General features: G+C 41.8%; 1 protein-coding gene across 3 annotated transcripts in view; it reads left to right on the top strand.

Moving 5' to 3' along the window:
- The first annotated feature begins 305 nt into the window (after positions 1 to 305).
- fancl (FA complementation group L) overlaps positions 306 to 27,754 on the top strand; it is a 28,659-nt gene continuing 1,210 nt past the window's right edge. For 2 of the 3 annotated variants that reach the window (XM_034100817.2, XM_071205617.1), the window contains exons 1-12: positions 306 to 635; positions 1,202 to 1,260; positions 1,347 to 1,407; positions 1,903 to 1,959; positions 2,252 to 2,349; positions 9,933 to 10,029; positions 13,746 to 13,814; positions 20,543 to 20,693; positions 20,800 to 20,883; positions 22,387 to 22,432; positions 23,670 to 23,751; positions 24,702 to 24,818. In XM_034100817.2, the coding sequence (XP_033956708.1) occupies positions 549 to 635; positions 1,202 to 1,260; positions 1,347 to 1,407; positions 1,903 to 1,959; positions 2,252 to 2,349; positions 9,933 to 10,029; positions 13,746 to 13,814; positions 20,543 to 20,693; positions 20,800 to 20,883; positions 22,387 to 22,432; positions 23,670 to 23,751; positions 24,702 to 24,818 (1,008 nt within the window). In that variant the 5' untranslated portion in view covers positions 306 to 548. The remainder of the gene's footprint in view (positions 636 to 1,201; positions 1,261 to 1,346; positions 1,408 to 1,902; positions 1,960 to 2,251; positions 2,350 to 9,932; positions 10,030 to 13,745; positions 13,815 to 20,542; positions 20,694 to 20,799; positions 20,884 to 22,386; positions 22,433 to 23,669; positions 23,752 to 24,701; positions 24,819 to 27,754) is intronic. The other variant, XM_071205618.1, reaches the window with a different exon arrangement.

Here is a 27,754-nt window from a genome sequence, read left to right as displayed (position 1 = left end):
GCATATCAAGGCAGCAAATTAGAATAATCTTAATTCAGATCCAAGTGTCTGCCCTAAACTGTTATTTTGACAGGTTTGTATGTGTAACAGTTTATCCAACTTTTATAATCTTCGAAATCAGGGACTGCATTTGTGTTTTTGAGTAATACAAACACACATAATGTTAATGGCCCTTGTAATCACTGCAACCAACAGTTAAGACAAAATAAAACTATTTACACGTCAAAAAAGTATCTGCATCTTATTTCCGATACTTTTGAAAGACACTGAATGCAACCGCATGACGTCACCTGTTTTGTTTTTCATGGCGGGATGTGGTGGTTTCAGGCAACTTCTTCTGACTTTCCTGACCAAAAACAAGTAACACATTGAGTTTTAAAAACTTTAATTTAAAGGTATACGTTCAAATGTGTGATTAAGGGTGCTCGTTTACTGAAACATGCCTTCTAGTTAATACTGTTAGGCTGGCCTCGCTAACGTTAGCTATGGGAACAGTCCTAATGGTTTGACAGCTAGTTTCGACCAGGTTTACACTCACTGTTAGTGCGATGGAGAGTTCATTGGTGAAAGACAACCCACTGCTTTTACCACTCAACAAGGAGAAAACTATTTATGACGGATTCATTACAGTCCAGGTAAGTGAATGCGCATTGTTCTTTCAACGACCCTACAACTCCAAACATCGTCGATTATTAGAATTCTAGAATGTCTAGCTATGAACAAATTACCATGTTGATAACAAATAACTGACAGGCGTTACATCAATGTACAAACTGCTGGTAAATTCGGCACATTTTAATAGTTCCTCACTTTGGAGAACATGTTTGTAGCAGGCAGCAACCTTTAGCAAATTATTTTTCACTTGTGAATGTTACCACGCACCGCTACGTTTACATTATGGGTACCAACTATTTTAAAATAACTACTTTTTATTTCCAGGTATTGTTAATGCCGAATTGAAGAAGTAATATAGATTATTAAGATGTGGAAAAAGGTTGTGTTACACACTAAGTGCAGCTTTTAGAATAAGCAGCGACACCTTCAATTGGAACATTTATCAGTGGAGTTCGGAAGGTCACGTGTTGCTTTTCTCGGTTCTCAGTTTAAAGGTCATTAAAAATGCAGCTGGATAACGTTTGCACACGACCCTCCTCAATTCAGCTCCGTTCTGTTGCCTGTCATGCTTTGATTATTTTCACAGGAACGAGACTTCAGATTGAGAATACTACTACCACCAGATCGTCAAGTAAAACAGGCCAGGTATAAATGATCATCTCACTTTCTCTTTACAAAAAACCTAGCATATGCATAGTGATGTTCCAACTATAAATACTTTTGTCTTGCAGGCTGCACTGCTGCTGGCAGTTAAAACACCTGTTGCATGGGTATGAGCACATAGTGAAGCAGGTAAACTCTACATACGTCCCTAAATAATGAATAAAAACAGTTGTATTTGGCTGCAAAGTTAATCATATTATTAATTTTAAAGGTCTCTCTGCTGGTTCTTATTGAAATCAGGCTTTGTGTTTTTAGTTGTATTGCCCTTTGTGTTATCTGCATCATGCCTGGCTTCGTAGTACTTCTACTCCCTGCCACTCAGAAGCAGAACAAAATATATTTTTCACTGTTTAATTAACATCGCCTGGAAAATGTCCCTATTTGTTATGCTGCCCCTCAGGGTTATTTGGATGAGATTGATATTTCACCCCGGGCTGCAAAGTTCATTATTTTCACAGCCTTTAAGCTATCATTAATTATTAAAGCTGGTGGCAGCCCCCATTAATCACAAACACTGTGTTTGATTTGAATGGCTGGCTAGAGGAAGAAAAAAAGAATTGACACTGTCACTTCATTATCCTCCCATTCAAGGATGTCTCTTCTCTCTTGTTTGACTCCGCACAGAGGCAGCAGCAGTCGCCTGATCTTGTCACTTTCATTCTGGAGCTGAAAACCGTCTTGGTAAGGAGGAGACTGACACGGTCACTTTGACATTCGTTGCTTCATGAATAAGGAGCAAAAGGAAAGCTAGAGGCGCTATCAATAGCCTGATCTGGAGGTACCAAATACATGTTTGTTAGATTAATGAAAAGTGTAAGATGTGCTCGCCACTAAACACTTGCATAAGACTTACTGGCCCTGCTTGGTGTATTCATGCTATTCGCTGTTAGTATAACGATGAAGTTGTGATATGATGTGCATACTGCATAGTAATCAGGGCTTAAAATAAGAAGCATCCTCTCTGTTGTTGCAGGAAGTGGGTCTAAAGAGCCGCCATGAGTGCCGCTCCATCCCGCCTCCACAGTATTACGCTCAGCTCATCTCTGAGATGGAGACCCTTGGATGGGGCAAGTAAGTGACAAATACTAGCTGTGTTTAAAGGAGCATCACGCCTCTGATCAGACAGAGTGTCACACAAACCGTGAACTCTTCGCTAGCTTATATTGCTTTGTTTCCTTGAACCACTTATACGTCTTTTAAACAGATATTTCTGATGCGTAATCTTTCAATGTAGTAGTTTTACTGATAGTTGTGAGTACTTGTTTGGCTTCTAGTGATGACTTAAGGTTATTTGACTGGTGGTTGATTAAAATAAGATGAAATAGTTTCCAAACTCATTCAATAAAAAAATAGGCTTTTACAATAGTCAAACAAATCAAAAGAGGCAAAGCTCAAATGAAATGATAAACAGATTTCTATCATCTTTCTTTCCAACACGCCGTGCAGACTCGGCGTGTGTTGGCGTCTCCACAGCTTCTACACAGGTTGCCCCTATCGGTGGCACTTGGGAATTGTAGTCTTTTACAGTCCATTGACTACAGAGGTCATTAGTAGGGTACAATATTGTTTGAGCATGACACAAAAACAAAAACTGGCTCTAATGGTACACTTTAAAGGCCCTGTCACACTGTCCCGAAATTGACACCCGATGGACACACGAATATGGAATTGTGAATTTCGCACGAAGATGGCCCCGAACCACACACGAAGGCAACATTACATTTAAGACATAAAACTGCAATGAAAGTACCAAAAACAATTATGTTACAGTACTATGATACTGTACTGATATCTTCAGACTTTGTTCTTTACTTTATCCGTCTTTATATGTAGAAAATATTACGTTTTCTCCGTAATGTTGTTTCCATAACAACAACAATTTCCTGTCAACTGTCCTTCAAAATAATATATTATATCCTTTTTAGTTTCACAGAACACAAATTGGGTTATTTACATAATATATTTACATGATTTTGTTGTGCAATAAAACAACCAGATGGACACACGATAAAGGACATGTTCAAATTCGGCTGTGATCGTAGCAACATCGGGCCGTTCGTGAGGGCATCTTAAGCCTTCGTATGACCGGCGGTGGAGTTTCTCAGGCTCCGGCAGCAACTTCGTGAGCGGAGGCAAAATCTTTGGCATGCCAAAAAATTGCCGAAGGACCTTGCGAAGGTTCATTTTCGTGTTGAATTCGTGTGTCCATTTTGCCCTTCGTAAGGCCATCGTGAGGGCATCTTGTTATCCTCGGTGCCATCGGGCATTCGCCCCGATCAGAGTGAGGGCGAATGCACCGATGATAACACGAAGATGACACGATTTGACAAGATGCCCTCACGAGTGCCTTACGAAGTTGCCGCTCACGAAGTTGCTGCCGGAGCCTGAGAAACTCCACCGGCGGTCATACGATGGCTTAGATGCCCTCACGAATGGCCCGATGTTGCTACGATCACAGCCGAATTTGAACATTTCCTTTATCGTGTGTCCATCGGGTGTCAATTTCGGGACAGTGTGACAGGGCCTTTAAAGAAAGAAAACAACTTATCTGAACCCACAAGTACACTCATTTCCTCTCAGGCTGTTGTTTTCTGTTCGAATCATGGTAACTCCGTAAGATCATAATGCTCCAAATATCCAGTAGGTAAATAATCATTGGGAATAAATTATTTAAAATATTTATGAAGTTGGGCATCTTTTCTCTGTCTTTTCACTTTTTAGCGAAGCATTATCAGGGAGAAAAGAAATGAACTTGTCAGTAATTGAAAACAACTTCATAAACACACTGCTGTCTGATCAGGGCTTAACCCTCTATGTCAGCTTACCTGTTTTGTTTGTGGCTAAAGTTACTGTTTCCTCCAATGAGTCAAATTGCATTTATGCTAAATCCTAAACAGTAGTCTGTGGTAATCGACTAGTGTTAACTCATATATTTTTGTGTTTAGAACATGTGATGGAAAACGTACTAAATGTTAATAGTTGTTGAAATTGAAAAAATAGGTGAACTACATGTTCCCTGTTTCATATTGAACTGAAAATATTCTATATTTCAGGGTTCTTACGGTCATTACAAACCTGGAAAAGTAATTGAAATTCAAAATGCTAATTCCAGGCCCTGGAAAAGTTATGGAAAACAATATTTTTCGCAAAGTGTTGGAAAAGTCATGGAAATGGAACTAAAGTTGCATCAAATATAATTTATATTTTATCTAATCGCCGAAATAGTAATACTATAATGATAATAAATACTGTATCGTATAGTAATGAAACGTAAAATGGTATTTAACTGACGAGGTATTTTGCTGGAGAGAGATTTTAGTTGCTTTAGCGTGTAGAAGCTAAGTATGTTTTAGATCGGCACAACATGCTTCATATGCAGACCTTATTTCCTGTTCCATGTTAAAATAAACCATTTTCAGTGGTACCGCTAAGAACGAGTAATTGTTCTGGTCATGGAAAGTTAGGTAAAGGTCATGGAGAAGTCATTGGAAATCATTGGTGAAAAAGTGTATGAAGCCTGATATTTGTAAACGAGCAGCTTTCTGAGGGCCCTTCCGTCCTCGAATGGCATCAGAATGAGGCGCTGGTGGTCCAGCTGCCATATCCCCTCAATATCCTGTGTGACACACTGGTTGACTGCCATTGGCCAGTTATTATTAAAAATGTACATTTTCTGAGACTTCTTTTACTTTTTGTTTACTTTCCCCAGAGGTGATACTAACATACCGAAGTGTAGAATCCTCTGGTGCCTTACAGAGCTATATGGAGCAGTCCTTGTTTTCCCCCAGCAGTGATTGTAGTGCCAGCAAACACACAGCTCCACATTAACAAATGGCTCTTAATGACTTCCTTATTTTTAGTTATTGAGTTACATTTAAATCCAGGTCACATTTAATAACTCTCACCCACGTGCAGCGACAGACCCGGCTAATACCGTCGTCTCCTCTCGTCAGCAGGAAAGGGGGGTGGTGGTGCTTCGTGGGAAGATATCTGTTCTCCCCCAGCTCGGATTAAGCCTTGACTACTACACTCATTTTCCACTTTCCTATTAATGACCACGGCTACAATTATGATATTAGCAAAATGCAAATGGCTCTAATTGAAGACTCTCAGGCTTTAATAGGAGAAGGGGGGGGGGGGGGGGGGGTGAAGGTATGCTTTATGCTGAAAATGGGACCAACATAATTTTCAGTGTCGTGTTACGGTTAGCAGGCATTATACACAGTGGGCCTCAATCTCCAAAGCACTCGAGATTCGCTTAGCGTCTTAATTGGTATGGGCCGTGCTAATAGCCACCAGGGGTTTTCAGCTGTAATTCTGTCTGCTGATTGGCCCAGGTAAGTGAGTCTTCCTCTCTCTCCGCTCCCTCGCTGTGTGTCTCCATCTCCACGTTTGAAAGTGTGGTCATCTTAATTGGCTGGAGATGGCATACCATGTGTTAATTAATGGAGAATGAGGTCAAGTAGGTCAGCCGCCATCACTCGGTGGCCCTAAAACCGTGGCCCTGCACGCTACGGGGCTCATTACGGGCACAGCTGGCACTCATGTTCGCAGCCTCTTGGTGTACCTACCAAGGCTCCTCTTATCACAGTGTAGCCACTCTGTCACAGTGTGTTTCTGCTCGTCTGAGGACCAGGTACAGCAGCTCTCTGACAACGGGGCCACATGGACCCGGAGCTGAGGGATTACATGCTATCATGGATTTTCTTTTGCGTCATATTTATTTTCTTACGTTATTAGGCCAGCTAAAAGTACTACTGGGATGGAAATGCATTCTGAGAGGTAATGTTCAGTTAGTAATGAGGTTGTCCTGGTTAGCACAGTGCGACTGCAAACCAGGCGTAACGAGCGAGGACAACGCCACAACAGTAAAGAGTAAAGATTGAATTAGAGGAGATATTGGATATTGAGCACTGCTCAATGTCAGCAGTGAAGTAGGATGAGGGATCTCATCCAATAGGCCCCCAGGAAGTACCTTTTATTAGACAAGAAGTAAGCACCAGATTAAATAGAACGAAAAAGGGGTAGACAGGAAAAAGGATAAAGGGGTGTAAGAATGGAGGGATGGAGCGATGAATAGATGAAGGGAAGTGGGAAGGGAGGGATGAAGGCTCAAAGGGAGTTTGGGATGAATGGAGGAAGAGATGTAGAGAGAGAGGGAAAGATGGATAAAAGGATGTAAGGAGGGAGGAAAAGATGTAGGGAAGAAGGTTTGTAGGGATCAGGAGATCTAGGAAAGTAGGGATGAATGGAAGTACAGAGGGAGGAAGGGATGGAGGAAAGTAGGGATGCACATATTTGGGTAAAGATGAGGTGAAAGGCCGAATGTGTTATCCGGGTGTAGGTTGTTTAGCAGCTGGTTAAAAGTGTTCTGGAGGCGTGTCCCGGCTCCTGATCAACTTGATTAATATGTCTCTAGGTTTAATGAGATAAGTGCCTTTCTTCACTTGGTTTGCACATCCAGTGCTTGTTCGTCGTGTCTTCTAGTGTACCTTTGTATGCCATCTTACAAAGTTCTCGTGCAACACACATATGCATATGTGTTATTCTCGCCGTTCATTAATCACTTTGTTGACACGCAAAGAAAAAAGAGAGAGACATGGGCACACGCACCATCTCACATGTGCGTGGTGTGCGCTGTCTGGAAGAAGCTTGCTTGGCTGAGGAGTTGCAAATGGGATGCTCTCATCAGTCTTCCCAGCAGGACCTCTCACTGTCACGCTGCTTCCATCATGGCAGCTCGTCCCTGCTATCCTGAGTGTAATACCTCAGAGTAGAGGAAATGGAAATGTGTGTGTAACTGAAACTGACACGGTAAGTGAGAAGACCTTCTTACTGCCTTTACTACTTTTTGTAGTTGGGCATCTCGATGTGCAGCGGTTTGTTTGTTGACAAAGCAATGAGAGCTGCAAGATGATTAATGTTTAGCCAATGAGCAGCAGGGGCGGGATTAATGGCACTGATAAGCAGTTGTCAAGATTGTAGGCATGTCTTCTAAATAGTGTTGTATGCATGAGTCCTACACCTGGGAATAAGTTAGCATGTTACAACCTGTTCCCTCGTCTCTTTTTTTGATCGAGTTATTGTGAACAAATCAAGGGATGCTAACTTCCAGGATGCCCTTCACAAAGATGTCTTCCACATTCTCCTCTTAAATTGGTTAGAAAGGAAGCAATATAATATATGCAGGTACTGTAGAGCAGTGAGTGGTATTCATATACTACCAGGTGGCTTTAAACGTGTGTTATGATGTCTGGCTTTTTAAAAGCTCCAAAAAACCCGTTGTATGTCAATTGGACACAACCGACTGCGAAAGTTACCTGCTGTGAGTTACTCAGTGTCACGACTGAAGTCGGAACAAAGAGAAACGGTGTTCTGCAACTAACAGCACTTCAGCTCAAACATTCAACTTCTCATTTATGGATTTGTTCATACGGCTGCTTGTCACGTCCTTCACTTGCACAGGTCTATTAACCGGTCATGCTTGACAGATTTGTGTATTTATTGCGGTTAGCAGTAATAGGTATTTTATAGGCCTGTACACTTTGTAAATGTATACTGGAAGATATACAATTAACTTGGGTCTGCAAGAAGTTCTTTGCTGCAGCTAGATTATTTTGGCCTGGTTGGTTAGTGTGCTTGTTAGTGTGTTAACAGGAGCAGATAAAGCACTTTGTTTATAACATCTTAATGCCAATCGTTTTACAGATGCGGAATGCGGAGGTCAAATTGAGCATGTAATAAAGTGACTCAAAAACATATTGAGATTATCATGATGTAGAATGGTGCAGGAATACGTCTTAGAAACCCAGACATTCTGGTTCCCTCGTCTCAAATGTAACGTTTTGTTTTATAGGAAGATGCCTGAAATGAGATCTGTGTTTACAAAACCTTACGGAAATGTGTAGTTTTGTTCTACGACATAACATCTGCAGGTAAATACAAAACAGCAGTTAAACGACTAAATCAATCCGATTTGATGCACTATTCTGAAATCCAAAGGAACAGTCCCATTGGTTTTGTTTGGGAGACCCTTATCGATGCTAACTTTTTGGTATCAGCCTTCAAAATACACCATCACTGCACACTTATTTGGTGTGTTTATGTGTAAATGTAAGTGGGCACATGACTCTTCAGTACCGCTGCCCTTCGCCAGCGTTTATTTGCGATGATTATTTGTGTGAGCGAGTAGACGCTTTAATGAAACGGGGAACATTTGAAAACGGTCTCCAATCATTCCATCACTTCCCTAAGTGTGTGTGTGTCATCCCTGTCACACTCCTCTCTAACGCACTCCATAAATCCTGGGCAGATATACAGCCATGTCAGCCTCGGCACACAGCGTCCGTCGTCGTAATGTACTGTAAGTCTGGAGAGGCACTGTCCAAAGCCTTTGTCTCGGATCAGTCTTTGTTTCCAGTGGACTAGAGGAGGACTTGAGAGGGGGAGGATCTGGCTCTTTCATGGTGTGCTGAAGCAGCTGTAAATCTGACGCAGTGTTGGTGCACACCCGGGCCACATCAGTGTTTGTCCTCAGCCTCAAAAGGTTAGCATTAGCCAAGGAGGGAAAGGGTCTGATTTACAGCTTGAACGTGTGAACCCACCGCAAGGTCACTGAGAAAAACATGAATCTACTGTTAGCTTGAAGTTGTGATGCGACTGTTGGTATGACACTTTCTAATTGAAATGGTCAATCGGTCTGGGAATACTTCAATGTGCCAGACCATTTCTGGTAAAATATTGTTTGTTGTTGAGCTTATAGAATTACTGATAGTAAGGCTATGTAAAGATTGTCTTCACAAGGCATGAAGATTTATATTTTATTGAAAAGTAGGTCGTTTCAAAAACAAACAAACCTTTTTTTATAAATAAATATTATGGAAGCCTACGTTGTAACTGTGGACACAATACATTTCCATCAGGTTTAGGATTCAATATTATTGTTTAAAATAAATAAATGGAATACAAATTCCTACAAACCCAACATTTTCCTGTTAAATTATACACTTGTTACTGTGAAAAAGTTTCCCCAAAAATCATTTAGGCAATCAAGAGAGAAATATTATTTAAGGGTAGGCCACTCACCTATTAGTATGATCAATAATTCTAATAAAGAAAAAAAGTAGTTTTTGTTCATTTGATTGTTGTGTAAGTGTATACATTTGCTCACTGTCCTTCTGTTCATTTAGAAATGCATGCATTTTGTGAATACATGTGAAATTGCAGGTTAATTGGATTGCATCACACACCATCAGTCAGGTGAAGAGCGTAGAGAGTGCACCTACATTCCGTTTGCTTACATTTTTATTAGTAAGCACAAAAACCAGGTGTTATGTGAGGAAGCAGGATCACATTAATACCCTGAGCAGCAGCAGGATTGCTTCTGCTGTATTCCTACATTAGAGCATTAAAAGGCACTTGCTGGAGGAGAATGCAAATAAGAATGTATAAAGGAAAAGCCTTGAACGCGGCGCTGTAGCCTGATGTAATGTCACCGCGTTGGTACCCGGAGTGATAAATCTAAAGGCAGAGTTGATGTCTCAATATTGCTCTCTGCTGCTGTGATTAATGGCGGATGATGGCTGCTGTCAATTTACAGTGTGCTCGACGCTTCTCCGTGAACGTACGCTGATTTATTGTGTTCGTGTCTTCAGGCTGCTCTTCATAGACACGGAGTTCCGAACGCTGCGACTGAAGGCGGAGGACTCATCCAGAAGGCAGCACATTCTCAATATCAAACTCAAGCCTAAGGTACGACACACTCCCTGCACGTACGGAAACACACACACAGTTCACTGTAAGCACTGGATGGTTTTCACACTGAATTATTCATGATCAAATGGAATACTGTTGACCTACAGCCAATCCAAATCCAGGCTGACTTACCCAACGCATATGGGACGTTCAATTTGCTGATAGCAAATCAGTGATTTACATCTGCGCCCCTAAATCTAGGTCAAACTGGAGAGGGTGTGGAGAGACACGGTAACCCACTGTGAAAGAGATGTAGCACAGATAAAACATCTCCACATAGACCCCAGACGGCGTGATGGAAAACCTTCATCTGTGCATAGAGAAAAGCCAATACACCCACACTCATCTGCATAGCTGCTGATTCGGCTCTCTGCTGAGAGAAGCACACGGAACCTTCACCTGCTGTAGGTACAACAAGTACATGTCGGCTGGGGAAATGGCAGAGCGTTTTGAAATGTTTGCATTTCACAGATCTCCAAAGTGTCAGATAAGAGAAGACAACGTGTGTTTTATGATGTCTTTGTCCTGAAAACAAATGTTTTTTGGTTGAGTTTTGTATTGAATTGTAGATGAATCTAGACTAGTCTTGGAGTGTACTAGAATACTCCTCCACATTCTCAAAATCTGTATGAATAACATTTTTGTGAGAAAAAAATAGCTCCTTGTGTTGCTACTAGTAACTGTTTTCAATAGGCTCAAGGATACCCACTAGCGCAGTGATTCTCACACTTTTTTCAATAATGTTCCCCTTTTGAAAAAGAAATTCAGCCAAGTACCCCCTGATCAGCACAAACAATTTGTTAGGGAATAAATGCCTATATAAAGAGGTACAGTACAGTGCTGCACCATCAGTGTCTCCTTTATTAAAGTGATTTATTAAAACAACAGCCTTGTAACTGAGAAACATTTAAATGCTACATTTCAAATGTTTACAATCCATCACTAAATTCATGGCAAACCAATTTTAACATCATGTAATAAGACTAAGACGACATTAGTTGATTGAACTGATCTTTTTAATAAGTTGTTCTTACAATTTAGTGAGAAACATGGGCGTGTGCTTCACTGAGGATCTTTGTTATTCTCAGTGGCAGGAAGGCCACTGCAGTTATTACGCTTCACGTTTTGAAATATGTGTAACTCTGTTAATATAAAACCCACACTGCTCAAACTTCCTTACTTTTCCTGAAATTGGTATTTTTTTTTTCATTAACATAAAATAAATGTCATGTACCCCCTGCAGTACTCCAACGTACCCCTAGGGGTCCGCGTACCCCCATTTGAGAACCACTGCACTAGGGCTATAAAGAGTTTACCAGCTCCCGCTTCACTACGTGAAGCGGGATGCCTGATGCCTGAAATAAGATTTGTGGTTAATACAACCGTAAGAGATGTTTAGGTATTGTTCTATGACATAAAATACAACAAATAATAGACTCTGATGATGAATGACCGAAGCTAAAGATACTGGTTGCTTACAAGTGGCTAAAAGAGACTATTAAATGTTTTCACACCAAACATTAACCTCCTTTAGCTTAGCAGTGGAGATGCACAGCAATGGCACCGTGATGGGTTTAGTTTATATCTCAACAGTATTTATTTTACTTCTGCCGATTGCATTTCCGAAAACAATCAGAAATCATAAAAGCGGTGTTAATATGTGGAGATTATCCTGGTGAACAAAACGTCTACAAATTCTGAACATGCTTTTGCCAAAGATTATTTTCTGCAATATCCCATAAACCAATATAGACATCGTGTTGCCTTTTGCGGAGGGACCCCTTGTAATTCTAAATGTAATTTCAAACGTTTATTTAACCAGGTAGGTCCCATTGAGATCGTTGATCTCTGTTTCAAGGGAGACCTGCAGAACCTGCAAATTACGGGCAGGCCTACAAAAATACGTCATCTCGCTCTATTGTAAAAACAAATACTTCACTACTATTGAAACCGAATAATGAAGTTTAAGTACAGTCAGCAATAATGTCCAGAACTATAAAGTTATATTGACGTTTCCCTTACTCATGTTGTGGTTAATGCGAAGGATTCATGTCTATCAACTTTGACAATAAGGCAAACCTCTTGTGACACAAGAATGCATCTTCCATGGTCCTGTTTTCCCGTTTTGGGAATTTTACTATTTCGGTATCTGAAACTTTTCTTCAAATTTCTGTCAGGATTGAGCTTCTAGAAGCTGGCAGGATTGTTAGTATCTCACAGTGGGCCTGCATATTCTGGGCGTAGTGAGGTGGTGCTTAGCTAAGCCCAGATGACATCCACCGGGGACAAGGGAGGGTGGTGGGACCCCACTCTGTGTCCACCTGCCCACCTGGCCCACCTCACCCCTCTGGCACCCGGTAAAAATAGCTTAGAGTGCATTCCAGCTGCTTCCACCGGATCCAGCGCCAGGTCATCCCTCACCAGGCACAGCTAGGGGGAGGCAGCACTGGCAGGGACACATAGAGACTGGGAGGCAGGGGAGGGAGAGAGGAAGAGCTCAGGGAAAGGACAGGAAGTAGCTTGATGTTGAAGGTGAACCGAGAGAAGAGATCTGGCACAGGTGTTCTGACCAAAGCTTCTTATAGAGGAGCATGCTTCTGTAGGCCGGCCTGGAAGCAGTGTGTCCGTTAGAATACCATTGTGCCGGTCAAGGTGACCAGTAAGATGTCAATCGACCGGACAAAACATCTGTCAAATGTTATCTGTATTTGAGCTTGAAATTCATAGAAAAAGACATCATCGAGGCATGTAGATTAATATGTTATTTTAAAAACAATTGTAAAGAAATTCAAGCTTGCATAACCACCTAGAGCTGTCTGCAGTGTTATTTGTACACAAGTGCACCTGTGACGTGCCCACTGTGGCTCGTTACTGCTGTCAATAACACTCTTGTATAACTAAACAATGTGACCATGTACGAGAGACGATAAAAAGTTCATATCCATAAAAATACAGACAGTTCAGTTTATTAATACGTTTTCATCAAAGCAATTTCATTATTGTAACGATATGGAATAAGGCAAAAAAAAGATGTGGCAAACACACTTTTATGATACTTACTTATTTTGTTCAGCAGAATAATATCTACATATGAACACCACTTTTTACAATTTTGAAGTGTAAATGCACATTTTAGAAGTAAAAAGCTAACGTATTGCTATATTTACTGACATAAATGTTCTTAGTCTGTATTAATCACAGACCATATTGTGGGAAACTAACCACAAACAAATTGAAATGTCTATTGACTTTGAGACAAGGGAGCTTAAAGGTGGGGTAGGTAATTTTGGAGAAACCAGCTCGAGTGCGCTAGAATTAGAAAATAGTACAGTACTACGGCTTCCACAGATGACATTTTTTTATATATTTATTGTCAAAGCACTTAATATATTCATTGCTATCGGGACGTTAAGAGCATTCCATGGAATATAACAAAAAGTGTTTATGAAATAAATTACACACCCTACCTTTAAGTGCTAAAATGCTAACTTGTTTGGAACTTTCATAAAGATATAAGTAGGTTTAAGTAACATAATAAAGATGACTAGCACTAATAGCAAATACTAGACAGTCTTCAAGTAATAACCAAGAACAAACAAAGGAAGGCTTCTCATAAAGGCATACAGTACAGCAACAAGGAGCGGTGGAGTTACCTCTCATTGTTACGTAATACAGAAGCAGCTCTCTCACGGTCCTGTCTCCTCCACCCTTAGCACCCTGTGGAGGCTCCTGAATGCTCTGCTGACCTGCCAGTGCCTCTGGCCATGACATGGACACCACAGGTATGTGCATGTGCAATGATACAGTGTCAACAGTAACTATTTATCCATCCCTCAATTTGTTTGACAAAGTAAATGGTTAGCAAGCAGTGTTGAAGGTAACTAAGTAGAGATGTCCCGATCACGTAATTTTCAAAAGATCGGAATCGGGAGAAAAAAATCGGGGATCGGGAATTTTTTATTTATTTTTTATAAAATATTTTTATTATTTTATTTAATGTTACAAAACAAAATGACCATGTTCACGTCTTAAAGTCATCCTGAGGACTTAGTTTTGGTTTAAAATTACACAACATCATGTATGTGTTGCTTTCTTTGGGCTTGTTTTCATAGACCTGGGGGGTATACTACGAAGCAGGATTTTCGCTTAGCCGGCTAAATTCAGGGGAAACTCCGGCTTTCCGGTCCTACGAAGCTGGTTCTCTTTTTAGTGGGCTAGATCTCCATGGTAACTTATGCTTAGCGGCTAACCTGGTCGGGACCAGGTTAGGTTGCAGGCTAAGAGCTCAACTCAGTGAAAGCACTGCCTGCTGACCAATCAGAGCTCAGTGTGCGGAGTTTAAAGCGATCAAGTCATATTACAGGAGAAAGGAAACACAGAAAAGCTGCTGTTGCAGGAAAAACGGCCGGCAAAAATCACCGACTGTGTGAACGTGAACATGAATAGAATATCACCTCCATCTTCAGAGCAATCTGACTATTATAACATTAGCGTTAAGAAAGCTTACTTAAATAACTGCCACAACATAACCGGATCAGAGTACATTAAGTACAGTCCGCGGCATATCACTTCGTAATGTATCATATCTCTCCTTATCTGAGTCAGCTGAGCCGTATCTGGCCGTGCAACACTCACAGCGTCACATACTGTATGCAGAAGTATTATTTTAAGCAACACATTAAGTTGACGAAACATTCGAGAGAAATGTAATTGAAGTCAGATCGTGTTTTAGACGGGCAGTGATATCATAAACCTGTTAATGTACGCATTCAAACACGTGTTCTGTTCCCAGCTGTATTCACCTTGCAGGTGCAGCTCTGTGGCTTTTATCCTGGATAAAGTGTTTAAGTCATGGATGTTTAAAGTTTAACTTCTTCATATGTCTAATATTAAAGTTCACTTCTCATTCAGGAAGTATGACGCTGTGCTGTCAGTACGCTTCTCCATGTTTGTGATTGGTCGAATGCTCCAGATACCACCCCTTTCATGTGAACGCGCACCTAACTAGATAGGACACGGCTGGCTTGAGCGATCCACTTGATAACCCGCGTCGTAGTACCGTTTAGCGAGAGCGCGTATGTTTTGGATTAGGCCAACCGGCTAACTCAAACATATCCAGGTTAGGTTGAACCAGCTTCGTAGTACAGGCCCCAGGTTGCTTATTTCTCTGAAATCTGGCAACAGAGTGGGCGCAGTGTCTAATAGTAGCAGTAAGCTAACGAGAGGCTACGTTCAGCTGGTGACTCGGGAGTCGGGACAGAGAAAATGTCAGCAGTTTGGAAGTATTATAAAATTGAAAGCGAAGGCAGTGTAACAGCCAGATGCAATGTTTGCAAGGCAGAGGTTCCGCGTGGTGGAAAGAACAGAGCTACGTTCAACACGACCAATCTAACACGCCACCTGAGAAACAAACACCAACAACAACAACAACACGACGAGTACACAGCGGCCACTCGGGTAACGGCACTGAAGCAACCGACACTTTCAGAGACTTTTAAAAGGGAAGAGAAACGGCCCCAGAACAGTGAAAAGGCCAACACAATAACAGCCAAGATAGCTGAACTCATCGCGTTGGATGACCAGCCGTTATCTGTTACCTTTGTTTTCTCTTAACGCATTGCATAAAGATCGGATCGGGAAAAATCGGTATCGGCAGATTGTCAAAATCAAATGATCGGAATCGGATCGGGAGCAAAAAAAGGTGATCGGGACATCCCTATAACTAAGTACTGTACTCAAGTACTATTTTGACCAACTTGTACTTTACTTGAGCATATATGTATTTTGTGCTACTTAAACTCCTACTCCATTACATTTCAAATATTGTGCTGTTTACATCAGGCTAAGTTACTTACACATAAAAACACATGATAACTGAGACAAGGGAACCGGACATGTTATAAAGTTATTTCTGCGTTTAAGGACGTACTGCAACACTTTATTATGTATAAATAGTCAGCCCACCCGTCCTCAATGATCCTCCGAGCCTCGCTTTAGGAAAGGTTGATGTTTCCATCTAATAGTTGTAATGTGAGCTCAAACTGTGATTAAGGGCCACATCAACACACTTGACTCATCCTGGTGCATGATTGGACAAACACTTCTCTTCTGTAATAAGACGTTTCTTTTCCCGCCCCTCAAATTGAGTCCACTGTAATTGTCATGAAAGTGTTTTGATGTGAAACCAGCTGTGGGCTCTTTGTATCTCTTTGCTTCCTCGTTATTGTTGTTTGCCGTCTCGCTTCTTTCACTCTGCCTCTGCTTTTCATCTCTGTCACTGCCTCTGAGTCTGTGTCACACACACACACACACACACACACACACGTCTTTTTTGTTTTTTTGTTGCTATAATTTTTCTTTCAGTCACACCAGTCGCTCTGGCCATCATAACAAGTACTCTCAGTGGACAGGCTTACTAGTGTTTTATGTGTGTGTGTGTGTGTGTGTGTGTGTGTGTGTGTGTGTGTGTGTGTGTGTGTGTGTGTGTGTGTGTGTGTGTGTGTGTGTGTGTGTGTGTGTGTGTGTGTGTGTGTGTGTGTGTGGTGTGTGTGTGTGTGTGTGTGTGTGTGTGTGTGTGTGTGTGTGTGTGTGTGTGTGTGTGTGTGTGTGTGTGTGTGTGTGTGTGTGTGTGTGTGTGTGTGTGTGTGTGTGTGTGTGTCATTGAGCTGATACATGGCAGGCGTACAGTGAGGACCAGCTTAGAACAGCGCTGCCGTATGGAGCCTGTCTGCCTGCTGCGCCGTTGATGGATCTCTCCCACCTTGCAACATGAAGTGTGCGTGTGTGCGTATGTGTGTATGTGCTTGCATCTGCGCCAAGTGTGTTTTTGTCTGTGTGTGTGTGTGGCGGGGGAAGGCCCTGTCTGTAGGCAGTCCTGACATGTTCATTTGAATGAGTAATTATTGCCTGCTCTGTTGCAGGGCCAAGACATGCCACTCAGTGCATTTGTGTGGAACTTCAATGGGAAGAGAAATAAACCTGTTTGTTTGTCTGTCTGTGTGTTTAGTTTGTGCTAGGAGACTAAAGGGTTCTGTGTGAATAAGATGCTGGGTGGACACCAGGGCTACAGTTAAATGCAAATTGTTTGTTCAAATATATAGATTCTATATATTTTTTTCACAATACATTTGAATTATTTTTTTAAATCACAGCTCAGTTATGAAAAAGCCAGTCATGAGCTTAAAACCATATGTGTTGGTGATCATGGGATGCTATAGTACTTTAGTGTGTGTGATTACATGTGTAAAGCTGTAACGAGTTAGAATTAGTAATAGTTTGACTGAATAATGATCTAATGATCTGACCATTAGTACAACTGTTTGGAAAGAGTCAGCAAATACCCCATTGGTGAATCTCTGAAGCTTTTCTGATTGTTATGCTTTTGCTATCATGTGACTAAATAAGACAATTACACGTCATCATGCCGAACATTAGCCACCTTTAGTTTAGCGGTGCTGAAGTGAAGTCATTCGACTGTTAGTTACTTCCTTCATAGCCGCATTAGCATTTCACTTTATTTACACTGAAACATTGAACAAGGCGGAGATTACCCCGCGGAGCCAAAGGTGTTCACTGACATACTGTCATGCTGTATTCACACGGTACGCGGTGACACGGCTCCGCGCTGACGTGGTGTTTCTATGGGTGTTGCCGCCCGACGTGGCGGAAGTGCTACCTTTGCTGTTGATCACTGCTCGACACTGTTGCGGAGCGCTGCACTAAAAGTCACAATTATTTGAACTCTGACTTTGTGCTGCTCACCTTTCAACGCGGTACCAATCAGGTAACAGCCCAATGCAGGGCCGTAAGCTAGAAGGGTGTGTCGTCATGGAAACACAACCCAACTAGCTGTTGACTCGTGGTGAACAAAGGGCACATTGTGTTTCATTTGAATGCCGCTTTAGAGTTGATTAGTGATCTACTACGAAATTGCGAGATTAGGTCTTGTGATTTGACACCAAAGGGTATTCTATTAATAAATTCCATTCTATAGTGCAATGTCGATGATGTAAATAAGAGGGAAGCCTGCCTGCTTTTTGAGCGAGATTAAGGTCAGCCAGAGATGGCATACATAGATGAAGAGTACTGATTGAGGATCAGATCTCAGCTCAGATTCAGTGTCTCTCGTACTTTCTTCCAGCGTTCTGCTGTCACACGTTCTTCTCAAAGATACAGCAGGAATTCAATTACCAGCTCTTTTTATTTCTTCTTCCTGAACTGGGCCGAGCATAGTTATCCTGAGCTGTAACCGTAATCACCACTGGCATTAATTGGGCTGTAATTGCCGAGGCTCTCAGCACCTGGACGATGCTTAATTGTGTGCACTGTGCTGGCACAATGACCCATAATTTTTGGTTCATTTTACCCACTAATTTTTTCTCTCTCATTCCATCTGTATTGGTCTCTGACACCTCTATCAGCCTCCCTTTCTCTCCTCTAAGTGTGTGTGTGTGTGTGTGTGTGTGTGTGTGTGTGTGTGTGTGTGTGTGTGTGTGTGTGTGTGTGTGTGTGTGTGTGTGTGTGTGTGTGTGTGTGTGTGTGTGTGTGTGCTTTAAGTTGTTACCGTTTTAACCAACCTGCCAATTGATATATGCACTTTCAGTTCACTCCAGTTTCCCTGTGAAAAATAGTATTTTATAGTTTTTAAGTGTTGACTTATTAAAGTTACTTGTTTTGTCCGACCAATCCAAAGTCGAATAACTACAAGTGCTTATTTTACTACCAGACAATCAATGACAATTAGGGGAAGCAGGAAGCAGTGACTGGAGCACAACCGTTCACATACACCTGCAAAAAACTACAGACGTTCCCAGCAGCCTCAGCTGTACAGTCCTTTCTGTGCAGTTCTGATTAGCAGAAGCATGCTAATATGTGAATGAAGGATGGGGAAAGTGGAAAACGGTATGCCTGCTTAGCATCAGCATGTTATCATTGTCATTCAGAGCATGTTAGCGTGCTAATGTTAGCATTTTACTTAGAGTACAGTCGTAAGCTGTGTGTCTACACAGCTTCCTGTTCAGGCTGAGCCTCATATCAGTGTTTTATCTACGGTATCTTGACAGCGTATTACCGCTTCTGAATGCAGACTAGCTTCGCCTGTAGATTATTATTATTATTTATGCTATATATTTGTTTGAAAATGTTTCACCGTGAAGACCAACCAGAAGTTTGTTTGAATGAGCTTCACTGTGCAGTCCGACAGCTTTAGAGCGAGGAGGATAATATGTATACGGCAATACAAGTTCAACTCTTACAGGCAGCAACTATCGGAAAGGAAGAGTTCTGGACTGGGCCGTTTTAAGAACTTCCTCCTTAACCCTTAAAGTTCTACACTTATTTTGCATTGTGTGGAGTTCTAACGGGCTCGGATGAGTTAGCTGGAGGCGGTCAGAGGACAATGCAGAATAACTTAATGTCACCAACAACACTCTGTCCAATCAGACCCTGAGATCATACTGCTAAGCAACAGTTGTATAAACATATTTATAGCGAAAGCACCCTTAATTCTCGTCCGTTTACCTTGGTGAAGGACCAACCTCTTTGATGTACACTTTGTGCATATATGTTCTAATAGTGCAGTTTCAATTCAGTCATCTCTGCAGTTAGTTAGGCCTTGTTTTTTTACTATGTCACATACATTCTACTCTTAACAGATACAACATTGAACATATTAGGTTACTTACAACTAAATTGTATAACACAGCATTTCATGCAAGGTATCAACAGCATCCAGGGTCCACCGCCTTTGCTCCAACACACAAATTCAAAAAAGACGCCACCACTCAGAAACAGCCGCGATGTGGACTCAGGCATTTTAAAGGCTTTTTCCTCAAACAAGAAAAAACATGTTAATTATTCAGCTTTATATCTGTTTGTAATAATAATTAATAATTCCTTATAGCGCTTTTCCAGATGCTCGAAGCGCTTTACATATACACATTACACATATTTTGTATACATGCAATGGTCACTGTGGACAATACCCACAGGAGCAAGTTCAGGTGAAGTGTCTTGCCCAAGGACACACCGGCTTTACAGACGCAGCAGCGGCGGGTTTCACCCCTTGATCTGATGATCATTGCACAGCGCACTGCGCCACACCGTCCATCTTCACGCCTCGAGGTCATCGAGGCGCTTTTACAAGTACACATTAGTATCATACATGTACTGTGGACAATACCCACAGGAGCAAATCCGGGTGAAGTGTCTTGCCCAAGGTCACAACGGCCTGACGCAGTGGCGGCAGGAGCGGGTTTCGAACTGGAGTTCCCCAGCACCCCTTGATCTGATGATCGGATGCACAGACCACTGCGCCACCCGTCCCCCGTTTGTAGGCAATTCCATGTGTTACTTTGGACCGGCTAACTGTTCCCCTTGCTTCCAGAAATGACATCTGCTGTTTGGACACGGTTTTGTTCGGTAACAATAAAGAACCAGTCGTCTAACAGAAGCTTTAGGATACATCTGGTTTCTCTTAAAATTAAATGTGCTTTTTCTTGTGTTCATTTAGAGCACTCTGGAGCAGCTCCACAGTCAGTTCCTGCTGCTCTTGGAGTCCCTGACTGAGTTCTGGGATGTCCTGGATGAGATTGACAGTAAGACCTGGATTCTGGAGCCGGAGAAACCCAGTCGCTCCGACACCATGAGGCGGATCGCCATCGGTACACTTTATGTTTAACTGAGTTCTCACACTGATCATGCAACTATACATACAGTTCATTCAATAGAAAAGACACTCAAAGTAAATGATACATCCCGTCTGTGCAGGAAACAACACGTCCATCAAGGTGGAGGTGGATCCCAGACACCCACAGATGCTGCCAGAGTGCTGCCTGCTGGGAGCCGAGCATGGTGGGTAGTCGAACCCCGGAGACATGGCCACACTGGACAGTTTGTTTTGCGGCACAAGAAGTATATCTGCACCCTTACACACTCAAAGGTGACACACTTCATTAGGGCGTGTGCAATCCTCTCCTTATTAGAACACAGCGCATGAGGTTAAGAATACATGGTTTACATACAGATTGCACCAAATGTATATTTATTTATTTCATTTTTTGTATATATCAAATGACACATTAGGAACAAACCGTGTGATTCCTGGAAGTCTATCAAAGTCATTTGGAAAGTGTTGCTAACATTTCTTATTAACACTAAACAAGTATATTGACAACTAGGATGTTATAACTGAAAGGGGCTTTTGTGTAAATGCGTCGCTTGCAATCATGACAAGCCTATTCTGCTTTTTGGGGGTTTCCGTTTGTGTGCATGTCAATGGTCTGCAAAGGCTCAAATCCCTGTGTTCTCTCCCACACACCCCCCCCCCCCCCCCCACCCTGCCTCAAAGGCCTCCATTGGACTCCTTTGTTTACTTCCAGAACATAATGACATCACTATGTTCTCTTGACTAGTGCTCCAACACATCGTACATGTTATGCTAAGAGGCGGGACATTTCCGACACATCTCTTAAAAATAATATGTCCTCTTTAATCTACCTTAAATCCCCCCAAATGTTTTATCTACATTACATTTGACAAAAAACCCAGAAGCAGCAAATGCTCACATTTAAGTAGTTGCTTGTTTTGGCAAGTTAAACGATAATCTAAATCATACACTAATCATTTGATTGATTACTTCCTAAACAACTAATGGGAATAACTGTCATGAGACTCTTCATCAGATCCCTGTTTGTATAAAGATAACCGGCCAGCCGAGGATCATCCCGGGCAATAAGGTGCAGATTCAGCTCGCCATTACCAGATCCGATGCTCTGGACTCCAACCAGACTGCTCGTGTTGCCTGTTGTCTGTCGTCGTGTCAGAAGACTTTGCCACAATGTTTTCATTCCCGCCACGCCGACACCGGAGTCAGCCTGCGAGCTCCGGCTTTCTATTTAAGTCCCCGTCAATTGTCGTCCATTGTTTCTGTAAACCCAAGGTCACGCAACTCCTAGCCTGTTGCCTAGCAATGCAACTCAAAAGATATTAAACAGATACACACTTCAGCCGACAAGACGGGAGGCAGGCGGAGACCCTCAAATACGAGGGGTCGCGCACAATATTGCTTTTTGCATGTAGGAATAGCAAACAGTGAAAGTGCTGAGTGCTGCACGGAGACAAAGCTCCCCGTGGAACAGAGGCACGGCGCTGGTTCAGATGTGACAGCGCTGATGGCCTGTTCTCTGATAACGGAGGGCCAGAGTATGCAGAGTGAGGGGTTTCTAAGGCGTCATTTTCAGAGGGCTTATATACAATAACAACGGAGTCCGCAGGTCCTTGAAATCAAATTTCAAGGATTTTATTAGTATTACCGTTTACGTTCTACACCAAATAAATCCCTTCTCCTTGTTGCAGTGGTGACTCCGCTGAGGAACAGGCTGAACGCCAACATGCACCTGTGGTAAGGGTTCCGTCTCTACAAGCATGCTGTGTACGTTTGGTATCATTCAATTCATTAGACTGTCTTTCAGAAACACGATAATGCAATGATCACATTATTATTTACTAAACCTGTACGATTTGGACTTTTGCTTTTGCTCGGTTTTATTGGGTTTAAGATATATAAGGAAGTGATTACTTTTGCATCATTTTGATTGAAAATATATTTAGAGGCCCTTCTATGCTTGTGTGGGTTTCCCCTTCCTGTAGTGTTATATAGGTTTGTGTATTTAAATGGTCTGCAAAGGCTACAATCCCAAATGTCCCTCCAGAGAGAGTTTCTCTCCCACACTCCCCATTGGACTCCTTTGTTTACTTCAGGAACATAATGACATCACTATGTAACACTCACGCTTCTTGTGGCTAGCGCTTGAACACATTGTACTTGATAGGCTAAGGGGCGGGACATCTCTAAGCGGTTGAACAATCACAACAGAGCCGGCCAGCTACAGGTACTGTAGGACCACGCTGTGTGTGTTCCCAAGGACAATAGAACATCTATTTGTGTTCCTGGTCATGCTCCATGGTGAACAAAACTGTGGTTAAATGGGCAAGAGGAAGGCACACATTAGCCGTTAGCAGCCGGCGGATAGCACAGTACTGCTTGGCTAAATAATGGAGCTAAAAAATAATGATAATAATAATAAATTGAATTTATATAGCGCTTTTCAAGTCTCAAAGTCGCTTAAATGCTATGCTAACTTGAACAATCAAGGTTCTATCGAGTTACATTGTGATATGGTAAAGCCCTATTCAGTCAATGTGAGAACGTATTACCTTTTAAACAACAACAAACAGTATGGCAATGTTACAAATAAGAGTATCATAAAGCACTCGATGGTTTTCAATGTTGTTTTTTAAGCATCCTGGAATATTATTGGTATCGACTACATTTCTAGAATTGCGAAATACTAAAGTCCCACCACTATGATTATCATCGGAAAAACCCACACAGCTACTCTTCAGTTTAAAGTAAAGCACATAATCTTAACTCTCACCACAGGATTTAACATTTGCCTCTCTGCATGACATGTCTGAGGAAAATCTCCTCCACCGCTGTTCAGTTTGAATCAGCTTTAGCTTTTTTCCCTTTTTTTTATACCAATGGTGAAAGTCTCCTAATCATCCCCCAGTGTCTTTGCAGGCTGATTTGCATGTGGTTAATTAGTGTGTGAAGAGCTGTCTGTGCTCTCTGGCAGGAACCCGGACTCCAGCGTCTTGCACAACCTCCGGGATGTTTTGGAGATCGAATTCCCGTCACCTGCCACCCACGAAAAATCTGTACGTGACACAGTTGCCCCCTTTCCATTTCAAACATGTCCGTTCCCATCACGATTACCTTCAAGCGAGTGTGTGTGTGTGTGTATCCTCCAGTTTGTGCGTCGGTTTGAGCTCCGAGTTATAAGGGGGTGGACATACGATACTGCCTATTTTTCTGTTCATTTCCATATGTTTTCTCTCTGTGTTGTTGTTCCATGAGGTGGGCACAAATTCTCCTTTAATTGGGTTGTTTACAGAAAAGATCATTAGAATAACAAAGATGGCAGAATTCTCGGCACTATCAAATCACTTTAATCACGCAAAAAGCATTTATCTCTCTGTTTCTGAGGCTCGGCTCCCCCCCTCCCCTCCACGTGGAAGGGGTTTAAAGGGCGCCGTGTTTATCTGCTGTCGCCGCGGTGATTAATGCTTCGGCTTCATTAACATTCAGAGCAGTGCAAAAAAGTTGGGTTGACCAGATGTTGATTTATTTTTTATACCTGCCATCCTCTCTTAATGGATAGCTCCAGAAACACAGGAGCTTCTCATTATGCCAAAATGCAAACGAGGCGGAGAGAAAAGTGTGTGTGTGTGTGTGGGGGGGGGATTCGGGGTGTTACAGGGTGATGTTAGCACTGCAGTTTTAACTAGACGCTTGTTTAACACTAAGTGGTTACAGAGGACCTGCCCATATCTTAAGCATCTGTAGTGTATGTAAGAAATCACGCTGTGTATTTATTAGTGTGTGTGTGTGTGTGTGTGTGTGTGTGTGTGTGTGTGTGTGTGTGTGTGTGTGTGTGTGGTGTGTGTGTGTGTGTGTGTGTGTGTGTGTGTGTGTGTGTGTGTGTGTGTGTGTGGTGTGTGTGTGTGTGTGTGTGTGTGTGTGTGTGTGTGTGTGTGTGTGTGTGTGTGTGTGTGTGTGTGTGTGTGTGTGTGTGTGTGTGTGTGTGTGTGTGTGTGTGTGTGTGTAGAGCTTCAGTGTGGAGTGTGGGATATGTTACTCCTATCGTCTTGAAGATGCGATCCCTGATCAGGTGTGCAATGACCCTCGCTGCGGACAGCCATTTCACCAGGCCTGTCTTTACGAGGTATGGAGACACACACACACACACACACACACACACACACACGGCTGTGAGGAGCATCTACAGATTACATAGTTCTAAAAAACTGAAGGTTATTTAAGTGAATAGACAGGTGTCATTCTTAATGTTTCAGTTGAGAAGGATAAAGTAACACAGGCTTTATGGATAATTAAGATACAAGAAGATTCATTCCAGTGATGAATGATTCCCCTCCATGAAGTTTGGGGGCTCAGAATAGAATAGTGAAAACATTCAAGCAGCAGAAGCGGAGATATTCTGACATTCAGTGGTATGGTATGTACAAAAAAAGTATATTGAAGAATATGTAAAAAGAAAAAAAAATTAATTAATTAAAAAAATATCAGGAAAAATTCATTGTATATTATGTCGAAAAAAAGTCAGTGTCGTATCTCGAAAAAGATTTAATAAAACATGACGTAAAATATAAAAAAATGGTCATAGAAAAGGATGTTGGGAATATTCCAGTCATAATAATGTAAAAAAACCTCATAGTATAGGGAGTTAAAGGTCCCATGTCATGCTTTTCCGGTCATTACCCGTCCCCTTGTGTTATGTAGCTTGTTCTGCATGTAAAGGGTCTGCAGAGTCACACACTCTCAAAGTACACCCTGTAGCGAGTACAACTCTAACACGGAGAAGACCTGTGTGTGCTGCCCCAGAACGCCTCGTTGGAGATTTCTCTTTTTCCATTGTTTGCTTCTTGGGTACAGTGACGTATTTGGGTATAGTGACGTAACGTAATGGACCAATCCGCGGAGCCGTTATGTTACGTCCGCGGAGCCGTTACGTCCGCGGAGCCGTTACGTCCGCGGAGCCGTTATGTTACGTCCGCGGAGCCGTTACGTCCGCGGAGTCGTTACGTTTGGACCAATCCGCGGACTTCCTCACACACACACACACACTCGGCGGGACGTTGCGAGGCTCGCTGCTGCGAGGAGCGGACAGTGTGAGCTGGCTCACTGGTGTGAACTCGGCGAGGTGGCGTTGGGATATATATTTTTGAAATCCTCTGGAGCAGAGGAGCTGTGGATTATTGTTATTGATTAATGCATCAGTGTTTCTTAGGGTCAAAAACACTAAACTCACAACTTAAATTATACCATATATATATATATATATATATAAAAATAATTATTAAAATAAAAATTGAATTCTTTTTTTAAACACCTTGAATTTCAGGGGGGGGCGTGGGGCTCCGTTGGTGGGGCGCAGCGCACCCCCAAGACAATGGTAGGGGAAACACTGCCATGACATGGGACCTTTAAATATCATGATATACAGTATATTGTAATCATATTTGATGAAAAGATCATAGTATAGAAACTTGAACAAATAATCATAGTTTTAAGCATGTGGGAAAAAATCAGAATATAGTATGTGGAAAAATGTGGCAATTTCATAACATTATGTTGTAAAAGTCAGTTTTGAATTTGGATAATAAGTCATAGTATAGTATTTAAAACATATTTATAAAAATAGTCCAGTAGCCTATAGTATGTTGAAAAAAATGTCAATGTCAAAATATTTGTAAAAAATACATATTATTGTATGTCAAAAAACATAAAAAGGTATGTCAAAATATTGTGTTAAAAAAGTCATATAGTATGTTGAAAAACATAGTATTGTATGTGGAAAGTGTATTATTAAAATATTATGATATATCTATTGTAAGAAAATTAGCAAAGGGGAGTATGTTAAAAAAATAAAGAACACAAATTATTGTTCATTGTTAGAAAATCTTAAAAAAAAAATCATAGAATAGTATGTCCAGAAACTTGGCCTTTTCTTTTCTGTTTCTTAATTACAGAAAAACATAATTCCATAATCCTTTACTCAATGATTGGACATAACCCAAACTCATTTGTGAAAAATAAATTATTTGATCCAATAGTTGTGTAAACAAAGAAAATTGTTCAAATGCAACAAGATGTGTTTTTATTCTGGAAAAATTATACAATACTGATAATACATTCAATAGTTGTGCTTTCCAGCCTTAATACAACCACAGAAAATGTCATTAAGAGCCCATTTGAACACACTTAATGTACCACAGGGGTCGGCAACCTTTTTTATACGAAGTGCCATTACAAAAGAAAATCTGGAAGTGAAACGAGGAAGCAGAAAAACAGAGGTCTGTGATGTATTTTGTGAAACAGAAGAACAGCTAAATAAATGCAACGGCCTCCCAAGAAGAGCTCTCTTCTCTCCAGTCATTTAAGCTAAAGTGGGTTATTGAACCTGAAGCTGGTTGCTTCTGCCCTCCTCGACTACGGTCTGGGAGCCGACAGGAAAGTTCATCGCACAGAAGGCCAGTCCGCCCCTTTGTAGCATTATTTCAATGAGAGATGAGCAGATCGCCACACTGGGCTTTCAACTAAAAACAAAGCCACGCAAAAACTGCGGCATTTGTACAGCTCCTTATGGGTACTGCAATTAGTGAAGTGCTTTCCTCCGTGGTGAAGCGATCAGCACCACGGAGGAAAGCGGCAGAAAGTCACCTGGAGATAAAGAGAGCGGGGCTGCGCTGCGTGCATGGCTTCCTTCTGGAGGTAACGGGGAGACGCGCTCTGGCGGCGGTCTCGTTCAGGATCCGAAAATACTATTTAAATATTTTGCACTTATTCCACTAATTCCTAGCGTGCCACTGGTTACGGTGCCACCATTGGCACGCGTGCCAGGGGTTGCCGACCCCTGATGTACCATAATGTTAAAGTGAGCCAGGTGGAGGATTTCTGTCACAGCATTGGTCCTTCTCAGGTTTGCTACAAATCTGTGTTTCAAAAACTGTACTGTTATCTCTGATACCGATAGCACCGTTTTTTTCAGCTCGGCACTCAGAGGTAAGGAGAAGGATTATTAAAGGTGGAGCACTACTGAGGACACAAGAAATGAGCTCCAACTGCCTGAGCAGGGACTAC

This window comes from Pseudochaenichthys georgianus, chromosome 15, assembly GCF_902827115.2.
Source record: "Pseudochaenichthys georgianus chromosome 15, fPseGeo1.2, whole genome shotgun sequence".
Classification (NCBI taxonomy): domain Eukaryota; kingdom Metazoa; phylum Chordata; class Actinopteri; order Perciformes; family Channichthyidae; genus Pseudochaenichthys; species Pseudochaenichthys georgianus.
The sequence above is the reverse complement of the archived record's forward strand: the minus strand, read 5'-3'. Positions and strand labels throughout refer to the sequence as shown.